Source organism: Dermochelys coriacea, chromosome 11 (assembly GCF_009764565.3).
Source record: "Dermochelys coriacea isolate rDerCor1 chromosome 11, rDerCor1.pri.v4, whole genome shotgun sequence".
NCBI lineage: Eukaryota > Metazoa > Chordata > Testudines > Dermochelyidae > Dermochelys > Dermochelys coriacea.
In genome coordinates, this window is record NC_050078.2 from 61,608,995 (window position 1) to 61,621,893 (window position 12,899).

General features: G+C 45.5%; 1 protein-coding gene across 7 annotated transcripts in view; it reads right to left on the reverse strand.

The window, feature by feature from the left end:
* ICA1L (islet cell autoantigen 1 like) overlaps positions 1-12,899 on the reverse strand; it is a 63,323-nt gene that overhangs the window by 43,063 nt on the left and 7,361 nt on the right. For 5 of the 7 annotated variants that reach the window (XM_038422123.2, XM_038422122.2, XM_038422119.2 and 2 more), the window contains one exon: positions 9,841-10,012. In XM_038422123.2, the coding sequence (XP_038278051.1) occupies positions 9,841-10,012 (172 nt within the window). The remainder of the gene's footprint in view (positions 1-9,840; positions 10,013-12,899) is intronic. The other 2 variants (XM_038422124.2, XM_038422121.2) reach the window with 1 other exon arrangement.

A 12,899-nucleotide genomic window follows, 5' to 3' on the forward strand; every position in this document is an offset into this window, starting at 1 on the left:
ACCTCCCCCAGGCGTGGTGCAATGGCTTTCACCAGGCGGTTCTGGATGGCATTGTGGCGCAACTGCCAGGCTCTGGAGTGGGGCTTGCAGCTGCACAGGACGTGGCGCAGGGTCTCAGAGTAGCCGCACTTCCTGCAACGCTTATCTCGGTTCCTGTGGCGGATAGCTCCATTGAGAGGGACGCAGTTGAGCTGGGCACGGTGGATGAACTGCCAGTCGGCGAAATGGGTGAAGTCGCCCCCACAAGGAAGTGGTTGCTGGCGTCCCACTTGATGGTCAGTTCGAAGGCTTTACCCTGGTCTGGTTTACACTTCAGGGTTTCCATGTACAGTGAGTGGATGTCTGCCTTGAGGGTCCTCTCCAGCACACCCCTGGCGCACGGGGTGACGATGGTGTTGTCGTCGGACCTATCTGCGGCACCAGAACTCCCAGCTCCTGGCATTCCTCGCACCACTCCCAGTGGCAGCCAATGTGCTTCCCCAGGTGACGCGTGGCATTGCGAGCGCGGGACCACAGTGAAGCGATGTCACGCCCGTCCTGTCCAAATTCGCCATCCAGGGAACCGCTCGGGATGGTGGCGATGTCTTGGTTGGAGGGGGCTCTGCCAATCCACTTCTTTGTTGCGTCATGGAGGGCGTTTGCCACGATGTTCCTTACCATGGCGTCGGGACACGTCAGCATGCGGAAGGCGTGGGTGATCACCATGATGTCACACAGGTCGCCCATGCGGGGGATGTTGGCACCGCCATGCCTGTGGGCGATGTAGACGGCTCGTTGCTGGCTCTCTGGGGAAGGAACAGCCACTTCTTCACCAGCTGCTGGACAATCTCGGCTGCCTTGTTGAGGGGTAACTTCGCCATGGTGGATCCCCTTAGGATGAACGAGATGCGGGGGATCAGGAAGGTGTTCAGGGCATTTATCTTCTGCCACAGTGCTAGCAGGGAGGCATTAATCTTGGCAGCGTCCTGCAAGATCTCCTGGATGGTGTCCGCCGGACACAGAAACCTATCAGAGTGCCGAGGTGCTGGTACGCCTGCCTCTCTGCCAGGGGGATGATGGGCTCGCCCTGGATCTGGAACCCCATTGTCTGCACCGATGTGCAGTCGTCAATGTGGAGAGTTGCACACTTCTTTGCATTGAAGCGGAGCCCCGTCCAGTCGGCAGCTCGACTGGTGGCATCTAGCGTACGTTGGAGGCTCTCCGTGGTCAGGACCAGGTCATCCGCATAAGCCAGGACGTTCACCCTCTCGCTGTGGAGGTTGAAGCCATCTGTGCCATTGGAGATCGCTCGCAGCAACGGCTCCATGGCGAGGTTAAAGATGATGGGGCTCAGGGGACAGCCCTGCTTATCTCTGCTCCGGATCGGGATCTCGGCAGTTTCCCCTTCGACCGAGCAAATGGTGGTGCTGCATCCCTCGTACACCTCTCGGATCACATGAGGGAAGTTCTCTGGCATCCCAAACTCCTGGAGCATGGCAAAGATGTGGTGGTGGGGCATGGACCCAAAGGCGTTAGCCAGGTCGAGCCACGCTACCGTGTACTGCCTCCACACCCTTCTGGCCGTTTCGATGGTGGTTTGGAGGACGAAGTTGTGTTCATAGCAGCCCTCGCAGGACATGAAGCCTTTCTGGAGGGAGCTGATGGCTCCCCCACTCATCGACCATTCCATGATCCTCGAAGCCAGGTAGCTGGCATAGAGCTTGTACATCGTGGAGCAGAGGGAGATGGGCCTCCAGTTGCTGGGGACATCCCACTCGCCCTTCTTGTACACCAGTACCATCATGGCCTTCTTCCAGGAGCTGGGAGTCCAGCAGAATCGCTTGCACTGGTTGAAGAGCGTGGTGAGGACCAGGTAACTGGGATCTCGCTTTTTCAGGAGGATGTAGGGGATGCCGTCTTTCCCAGGAGCTGTGTTTTTTATTTTTGACAGTCTGGCCATCACTTCCTTGGGCATATAGTCAGTTTCCAGGACACCTGCTTCGTCGACACGGGGCAGGGGGCGGAGGCACTCGGGGTGCTGCGCATCATTCCGGGCTATGTGGTTGAATACATCCTTGAAGTAGCTGTAGAGACGCTCAGATGGGATCATGCAGTAGGGCGAGGGCCCGTCTAGGATCTCCCTCATGGCCTTGGAGCGGTTTGCCCAGCTTTTGGATCCTTGAAGCCACTGCTGGATTGTAGCAGTGGCTGGCGTCTCTACTTCTGGCTCTCCTGGTGGTGGTGGTGTGGTTTGGAGCAGCTTTCTGTGGGCAGGCAGGGCGTTCTCCTGGTTCGAACTTCTCCTGGGAACGATTTCTGCAGACAGTTATTGGGTGAGCCTGTCTACAAGGAGGTCGAAGTCGTCAAAGGAAGCTACCGCTTGTAGCTCCTCGGTCCAGGCAATCTGCCACGGAGTGGCAGCCCTCACCATCGGCTGCTGGCCCTCAGCTTGTCAATATACCATTAAGTCACTGATAGCAAATGCTAAGAAAATTCAATGTATTCACTATAATTCTGCAGTGTACTATGGATACTTTTTCCACCACTTTGCCAGACAACAATTCTGTTGTCTCAACGTGCAGAGGCCTAGTCTACACTAATATTAAGTCAATTTAAATGGCCTGCTGTCGACCTAATTGTGCTTAAATTTATCTCTGGCTAACATAAGTGCCCCCTTACAGTGAGCCAGTAAACCACCTCCACAAATGGCATGGAGCCATGGTTGACCTATTGAGGTCAATGCAGTGCAAGTGTAGACGTGCATGACCTGTGTCAACTATAACAGTCCTCCAGAAGCTGTCCCACAATGCCCCATTCCCTGCAACAATGACTGCTCTGCTCACAATTGCAAACACCACTGCCCAAGAGTCACAGAAACCAGAAGACATCCTCACCTTTTAAAGCTCCTCACATATTTTTGAAATGCTTTTTCTTGATTGCCCACCTTGGTGATTACACCTAGCAGCCCTACCTTGTTGTATGCATCTGCCCCACCAGCCATGCTGGCTCCATAGAGTAGACAGGAGATATTGGATCTCCTGGGCCTGTGGGGAGAGAGGTTGTGCAAGCATAGCTAAGGACCAGCTCTAGAAACATGGACATCTGCAAACAGAATGCATGGAGGATGCAGGCAGAGGGGAATAACAGTGATCAGTAGCAATGCCACATGGAAACTAAGGAACTGTGCCAGGTATTCCACAAGGCCAGAGAGTGCCGCAATCAATCTGCTGCTGAGCCACAGATATGCTACTTTTACAAAGGCCTGCATGCCATACTTGGTGGAGATCCCACCAATACCCTGCAGGATACCTTAGAGAAGCCTGAGACAGAAAGTCCTGCCAGGAACTGTGATGAAGAGCAAGAGGAGGGGACAGTTGGGGGGCTTCAGCTGTCCCAGGAGCCAGGACCTATTCAAGACCCCACCACAGTCCTGGCAGCTGAGCATGGACAAGCCCAGTGAAGGGGATGGGACCTTGGGTAAGTGTGCACATACGTTTTTCCTTAAATCTTTAAATTTAAAGAGGTAGCAACAAACAGAGGTAGCGTTGGCATCTGCTTTTCATTCCTGTTAAGTTAAATGGCATGGGGAAGACGGGGAAGCCATGTGGAGCAGTTTGTTTATATACACAGGCAGATGTCCCTTGTATCCTCCAGCGAGAACTTGAGGAAACTTTAATGGAAATACTCTGTAATAATCTCCAAAGGTTGATAAGGCTGGCTGCATTATTTCTTCCTTCTTGGTGGGACACTTTCCCACAGCACTCTGTGATGAGTTTGACTGGCACCATTGCAGTAAACAGACTAGAGGCATATGGGCCCAGGTGGTTTCAGAAGGCCAGTAGCAGCTGTGCTCTCTATGCCTTTGTTGTCTTCAGGAATGAGATATCTTAAAACCACCACCGCCTGTGGACAGAATCAAAGAAACCAATTTTTTCAATCTTCTCTATAGGTCATGTTTTCTAGAACTTTAATCATTTTTGTTGCTCTTCTCTGGACTTTATCCAATTTGTCCACATCCTTCCTGAAATGTGGCACCGAGAATTAGACACAATACTCCAGTTGAGGCCTAATCCACGCAGAGTAGAGCGGAAGAATTATGCCATTGCCTTATACTCATACCCATGGAATAAGAACTGAACTTTTATTGTTTTATGCAACTGAAGTTCCCTCCCCTATACTCATCCCTTGCAGACAATAGTTTTTTATGGCTGGGGTTGGGGAGCGGTGCTGTGCAGAGGTGCCCCATAGCCAAAGTGTTAATAAATGTGTCTTATTAAAAGTTTTTATGGGAATAAGGGAAGTGAGTTTTGAAAATTTTCTTTCCCTTTCTGGTATGACTGTAAATCCAATGATACATCTGTCTGCTTTTATCAGCAGCAGTTGCTGCTGTTGCAGCTTTGAGGGATGTCCCCTCCATTCCTGCAATATGGATAACCCTGATGAGGAGGAGAAAAAAAGAAGATGAGGGAGAACATGTTTAGTGAGATTGTGGTCCAATGCAGCATTGGTTTGCACAAACACCAGGCATGTCAGACAGTATGGAGAAGGAAAGAAGGGAGACAGGCCCAGGAATCCCAGCAGGAAAAGGAGAGGAAGATGCATCAGGATATAATGGGTCTTTTCAGGCAGCAAACCCAAATGATGCAGACCCTGATTGACCTACATGTCCAAAAATCCTGGCCTCCCCACTTTTTGCAGTCCTTGGAGAACTCCACAGTAGCAACTTCCTACACCCCGCCCCCACACATTCCATGTGGCATCATAGGCCACCTCCTTACCCCCAGCATTCCATACGGGGGGGACAGCAAAGAAAACCACAGCTTCACAATTATGTGAGAGCCACAGCTAGTGTATGCATCACCACAATGGACTACATTTGTGCAATGAAATGGAAAGAAATTATTGCTGCCTTTCCAATTTCAAAGTCCCATTTCCAGGCCCAAAGAACAGTTCATCACAGAACACTACTATGGCTGACTGTTAGAGTGTGATTTCAAATCCTCCTTCAGCTGCATAGCTGTACATTGGGCTCTTGTGTCTGGCTGTTCAAAGTCAGCAGACAGCTTCTCCACCTCTTCCCAGTCAGCAGCTTTTCCCCCTTTGCCTGACAGATGTTACGCAGGACACATCTGGTAGTTACATCCATTGGGATATTTTTTTCACTGAGATCCAATCTAGTGAGTAAGCAGTGCCAGCAATCTACCAAAATCGCATTCAACAGTCATTCTACACCTGAGTCAGTCACTGAATCTTTCCTTGATGCTATTGAGGCTTGGGGCTCATGTATAGCTTCATCAGCAAGGGGTAGATTGGGTCCCTCATAATCACTATTGGAGTTTCAATATCCCCAAAGGTAATCTGCTGATCAGGAAACAACGTGCCTGTTTGCAGCTTTCTCAACATTCCTGTATTCTTGAAGATGTGAGCATCATTCACCTTCCTTGACCAGCCCACATCAATATCAGTGAAGCATCCCCAGTGATCCATCAACACTTGGATAACTATAGAAAAGTAGCCCTTTCTATTGAAGAACTCTATGGCAAGGTGGGCTGGTGCCAAAAAAGCAATGTGCATGTCATCTATTGCCCTCGGTCCAATTCAGGAACTTCACTGCTATAAATCAATCCACTATGTCCTGAATATTGCAGATAATCACAGTCCTGCATACCAGGAGACAAATAATGACCCTAAACACTTGCATGACGACAGCCCCCACTGTGGATTTTTCAACTCTAAAATGATTTCCCACTGACTGGTAGCAATCCAGTATTGCAGGCTCCCAGAGCGTGATCACAATTAATTTCTCCACTGTCAGTGCAACTCTCATTCTGGTGTCCCTGTGCTAGAGGGTTGAGGTGAGCTTAGAACACAGATCCAGGAATGTGGCCTTTCACATCAGAAAATGCTGCAGCCATTGCTCATTGTCCCAAGCCTGCATTATGATACGATCCCACCTGTCAGTGCTCAGTTCATGGACCCAGAAGCAGTACTCCACTGTATGCAGCTGCTCCATGAACACCATCAATGACCTTGAATTATTTTCTGAGATGTTCCTCTGCAAAATGTCTAAGAAGAAATTGTCATCTTCCTCATGTTCTTGTGGTAGTTCCTGGATGTCTGAGTGTGTCCTGTATTTGCAACATTCATGAGAGCAGTGCAGAGCACCATGCTTCTGTCTGAGATGGTGGACACCAAAATGTGCTGCACAGGTTTGTGGGATTTAAAAAAAAAAAGGCACAAAAATTATGGGATAGAGTAAGTTGCATTCTGGGAACCTGATCCCTAGCTCCCAGAGATTCCTTGGCAAGTCATTTCTATCCCACAACACATTGTGAAAAGTTCCCAAAAGATATCGTGTCAAGTAGCAGCGTGAGGCACACTGAGATACCTACCTGTGGTGCACTGTACTTTACATCAACACAATTACACATAGAGAATATGCACAGTGCTGACGCAAGCAGCCAGGTATGCATGCACATGAGCAATACACAAACTTTGGTGGCTATACAGCAATAAAGAACAGGAGTACTTGTGGCACCTTAGAGACTAACAAATATATTTGAGCATAAGCTTTTGTGAGCTACAGCTCACTTCAACGGATGCAGTCGGTGGAAAATACAGTGGGGAGATTTATATACACACGCAGAGAATATGAAACAATGGGTTTTATCATACACACTGTAAGGAAAGTGATCACTTAAGATGGGTGCACTCACAAGCTTGTACCTCCCGTGAAGGCCCTTCACCTAGACCACCTGGCCAGTGGTTTTTCACCACATTGCCTCGGGAAGACTTACCTTCATCACAACGTTCATTGCGGCGCTGTAGGACATTTACCTTGAAGAATCCTGACATCTCCAGTGCTATGCCTGTCCTGGGAGCGTAAACTAACATGGCTGCTACTCTGAAACCTGTTATTATGCAAGGCACTGAATTTAGCCATATGGAGTGGAAATCTATCAACCTCATGAAAAAACTTGTACAGATACAGACAAACATCATCTTCCTCTCCAAATGCAAACAGATGGACATCATACCAAAAGGACTGAAGGTAAAAAATCCATTACAGTCTACACACCACACAGACTATGCTGACAGCTTGTGCTACACACTCTCAAAGAAACTGTGGAACCACCTGATCAACATCCTCTACAGCAAACAGGGAAAGATTAAGAATGAGCTCTCAAAACTGGATACTCTCATAAAGAACCAACCTTCCACACAAACTTCCTCGTGGCTGGACTTTACAAAAACTAGACAAGCCATTTACAACACACACTTTGCTTCTCTACAAAAGAAAAAGGACACTAAACTCTCAAAACTTCTACATCCCACAAGGGGCCACAACAGTTGTTCCCTTAACCCACCCAGCAATATTGTTAATCTGTCCAACTATACTCTTAGCCCAGCAGAAGAATCTGTCTTATCTCGGGGCCTCTCCTTTTGCCCCTCCACCCCCACGAACATGATACAGTTCTGTGGTGACCTAGAATCCTATTTTCAATGTCTCCGACTCAAGGAATATTTCCAACACACCTCTAACCAGCGTATTAACCCACAGGGACCTTCCAAACAACACTACAAAAAGAAGGATTCTGGGTGGACTCCTCCTGAAGGTCGAAATAACAGACTGGACTTCTACACAGAGTGCTTCCGCCGACGTGCACGGGCTGAAATTGTGGAAAAGCAGCATCATTTGCCCCATAACCTCAGCCGTGCAGAACACAATGCCATCCACAGCCTCAGAAACAACTCTGACATCATAATCAAAAAGGCTGACAATGGAGGTGCTGTCGTCATCATGAATAGGTCGGAATATGAACAAGAGGCTACTAGGCAGCTCTCCAACACCACTTTCTCCAAGCCATTACACTCTGATCCCAATGAGGGTTTCCAAAAGAAACTACAGCATTTGCTCAAGAAACTCCCTGAAAAAGCACAAGAACAAATCCGCACAGACGCACCCCTGGAACCCCGACCTGGGGTATTCTATCTGCTACCCAAGATCCATAAACCTGGAAATCTTGGACGCCCCATCATCTCAGGCATTGGCACCCTGACAGCAGGTTTGTCTGGCTATGTGGACTCCCTCCTCAGGCCCTACGTTACCAGCACTCCCAGCTATCTTCGAGACACCACTGACTTCCTGAGGAAACTACAATCCAACAGTGATCTTCCTGAAAACACCATTCTAGCCACTATGGATGTAGAAGCCCTCTACACCAACATTCCACACAAAGATGGACTACAAGCCATCAGGAACAGTATCCCCGATAATGTCACGGCTAACCTGGTGGCTGAACTTTGTGACTTTGTCCTCACCTATAACTATTTCACATTTGGGGACAATGTATACCTTCAAATCAGTGGCACTGTGATGGGTACCCGCATGGCCCCACAGTATGCCAACATTTTTATGGCTGACTTAGAACAACGCTTCCTCAGCTCTCGTCCCCTAATGCCCCTACTCTACTTGCGCTACATTGATGACATCTTCATCATCTGGACCCATGGAAAAGAAGCCCTTGAGGAATTCCACCATGATTTCAACAATTTCCATCCCACCATCAACCTCAGCCTGGACCAGTCCACCCAAGAGATCCACTTCCTGGACACTACGGTGCTAATAAGCGATGGTCACATAAACACCACCCTATACCGGAAACCTACTGACCGCTATTCCTACCTACATGCCTCTAGCTTTCATCCAGATCACACCACACGATCCATTGTCTACAGCCAAGCTCTACGATATAACCGCATTTGCTCCAACCCCTCAGACAGAGACAAACATCTACAAGATCTCTATCATGCATTCTTACAACTACAATACCCACCTGCTGAAGTGAAGAAACATATTGACAGAGCCAGAAGAGTACCCAAAAGTCACCTACTACAGGACAGGCCTAACAAAGAAAATAACAGAAAGCCACTAGCCATCACCTTCAGCTCACAACTAAAATCTCTCCAAGGCATCATCAAGGATCTACAACCTATCCTGAAGGACGACCCATTCCTCTCACAGGTCTTGGGAGACAGGCCACTCCTTGCTTACAGACAGCCCCCCAACCTGAAGCAAATACTCACCACACACCTCACAACAGAACCACTAATCCAGGAACCTATCCTTGCAACAAAGCCCGTTGCCAACTCTGTCCACATATCTATTCAGGGGACACCATCATAGGGCCTAATCACATCAGCCACACTATCAGAGGCTCATTCACCTGCGCATCTACCAATGTGATATATGCCATCATGTGCCAGCAATGCCCCTCTGCCATGTACATTGGTCAAACTGGACAGTCTCTACGTAAAAGAATAAATGGACACAAATCAGACGTCAAGAATTATAACATTCAAAAACCAGACGGAGAACACTTCCTGGGAGTGGATGAGTCATTACACAAAGTAAAACTATTTCCCCATGTTATTTCTCCCCCCACTCCACCCCCCCACTGTTCCTCAGAAGTTCTTGTTAACTGCTGGAAATGGCCCACCTTGATTATCACCACTAAAGGTTTTCCTCCTTCCCCCACTCCTTCCTGCTGGTAATAGCTCATCTTAAGTGATCACTCTCCTTACAGTGTGTATGATAAAACCCATTGTTTCATGTTCTGTGTGCGTGTGTGTATATAAATCTCCCGACTGTATTTTCCACCGAATGCATCCGATGAAGTGAGCTGTAGCTCACGAAAGCTTATGCTCAAATAAATTTGTTAGTCTCTAAGTTGCCACAAGTACTCCTTTTCTTTTTTGCGAATACAGACTAACACGGCTGCTACTCTGAAACCTGTTATACAGCAATGTAACTTGCATCAACCAAAGTTTGTAGTATAGACATGGTCACATAATCCTTACGTTTACCTCCAGTTTGGCATCCAGCTCTGCATCAGATGCAACCACATACTTGTCTTCTTTCTTTCCTGTAACTTTGATTAGGACTTGCTTTGTCTTCCAGTATTTCTTCTGCATTCTGCTGACTACAGATTGGTCTTCTGACTTATATTTTCCATTGGTATCCTTGGAGTGACTATGAGAAAAAGATTAGTAAACAGACCAAAGAATTGTTTCAACAATTTACTATGTATACAACAAAGCAAGAAATTAATAAAGTATTACCAATGCAAAACAATTTAGCCAATCAGTGCTGACTTTCTGAATGCTCTTTGAAATCTATTTGTGCATTATGTCTAGTTGGTTTGAAAGCCCCATAGTCCATCATAATGATGTCTGAATTGGTACTTACATATTTTTAATCATTAGGACTATTTACTGCAGCGTAGCTTGAAAGTCATTAGTACAGTTTTCAGAGTAGCAGCTGTGTGATGAAGTGAGCTGTAGCTCACGAAAGCTTATGCTCAAATAAATTTGTTAGTCTCTAAGGTGCCACAAGTACTCCTTTTCTTATTAGTACAGTTAGAGCTATATGGAAAGGAATTTTGATATTTCATTATTTGTTTTCATTCCAAACTGGGATAGAGACTCAAATTTTTAAAAAACAAAAAGGTCTGAAAAATTAACATTTTGACAATGTTATTTTGCAAAAACTATTTTAAGAATTTTATTTTATTTTTAAGAAATAATTATTTTAAATTAAAAATATTGTCAAAATATCAATTTGAAATAATACTCTTTACTTTTAAATAGACAGTTCAAAATGATTTTCCTTTTGGAGCTGACATTTCACTTTTCACTTTTTTTCTTTTCTAGAGTTAGTACAACTTGTGCTAGTACGAAAGCTTATGCTCAAATAAATTTGTTAGTCTCTAAGGTGCCACAAGTACTCCTTTTCTTATTAGTACAGTTAGAGCTATATGGAAAGGAATTTTGATATTTCATTATTTTTTTTCATTCCAAACTGGGATAGAAACTCAAATTTTTAAAAAACAAAAAGGTCTGAAAAATTAACATTTTGACAATGTTATTTTGCAAAAACTATTTTAAGAATTTTATTTTATTTTTAAGAAATAATTATTTTAAATTAAAAATATTGTCAAAATATCAATTTGAAATAATACTCTTTACTTTTAAATAGACAGTTCAAAATGATTTTCCTTTTGGAGCTGACATTTCACTTTTCACTTTTTTTCTTTTCTAGAGTTAGTACAACTTGTCACCTGCTAACATGACCACTCTACAGCTCAAATGCTATTTCAGATGTGGCCACTCTCACTCGATGTAGGCTAATTTAAGAAAAGTTAACTTGAGGCTAGATAACCTGATTAACTCTACAGTGAAGACATATCCTTAGACCAAAATAATCCCAGTTGGCAACTGGATCAGTTTTGATCATTCTTTTAAAACATTACATTCATTCTGTTTTTATTAGGGATAGGGGAAAGAAATCTGGCTGATTAATTTCTGTTCTTCAAAAGGGGGTGTGCATCACATAGGCACCAACTCTATAGGTGCTCCAGGGCTGGAGAACCGAGGGGGAAAAAAATGGTGGGTGCTGAGCATCCACCAGCAGCACCCCAATCAGCTTTTCCCCCTCCTCCCAGCACCTCCCACCTGCCGGCGGCCCTGCCAATCAGTGCCTCCCCCTCCCTTCCACTGCGATCAGTTGTTCCATGGTGTGCAGGAGGCGGTGGGGGAGGGAGGAGGAGTGAGGGCGGGGCATGCTCAGGGGAGGGGGCGGAGCGGGGGTCGGGAAGAGCCAGGGCTGGGGTAGGGCTTTGGGGAAAGGGTGGAGTGGGGGCAGGGCCTGGGGCAGAGCAGGAGTCGAGCTCCCCCAGCACATTAGAAAGTTGGCACCTCTGGTCCATCATTAATGTCCATTCTCCACAGCGACACAGAAGTAGTTGTACAGAACTGCAATGGGGGTAGTACAATGGAAGAGCCACCCACTCTAGAGACCATCATAATTATGTATTCCAAAGCTTATGCTCAAATAAATTTGTTAGTCTCTAAGGTGCCACAAGTACTCCTTTTCTTTAAGGCTATAATAACTAACTACATATTTTATATAAACTCTCGATAGTATATTTTTTGTCAAGGCTTAAATGAAATGGCACATTAAATCATGAGAGAAACTTTACTATAGATCCCTCAGCTCCTGTATTGTGAAAAAAATATCAGATTTGCAGGCATGTCCTTTCAAAGAACAGAAATGAAATAGTGAGCACCAAATTTTCATTCTTTGTCAGACATTTCCACCTCTTGACTTGTTTAAATATTTATGTGACATAGCCTCTATTATCTTAAACCACATCTAGAACATGCCAGGATAGATAGGGAACACTAGCTAGAGTGGGACTAAAAAAAAGCTATAATAGGATTATTAAACTTGCATAGAATAGTCCCAGATATCTTACAACTATTTAGATATGTGGACAGTTCATTGTACTGTTTGGAACTGGTAACAACACCAAACGCTAAACATGTCTATATAATAAAGAAGATATTGTAATTTTTAATGAAGAAATTAAAGCCTGTGGACATGCACATATGTTAGGTGGCTCTAGAGGATCAGGGCTAACCATCTGTCATTGCTATATCATTTTTCAGTATATTTATCTTAAATAAAGAAGAGAGAGTCTAAACAGTTTAATAACTTTAAGATCCTGTCAGATATTGTATTAGAAGAAGCCATTATTGGAAACCTGCAATTCAAGAATCCTTGTAAAATGATGCCAGGCACATCATCTCCATTTGATACATGCAAGTTTGATTTAGAAACTAGATCAGATGTGCTTTGCATTGCAGATTAGCACTACTGGATACTATGGCTCTTGAGGCCTGATCCTGCAGGTTATTAGATGTGACTGATTTGGAACTGCTCTGTAATTTATGAATACTGCATGTTGACCTGGTTATTGGAATGTTTAATGTATGAGTATATTGATTTAGTTTTAATAGCATGAGAAAAACAGAGAGGATAGGAAAAAATGGCTCAAAATAAGTCACTTCTCAGCACA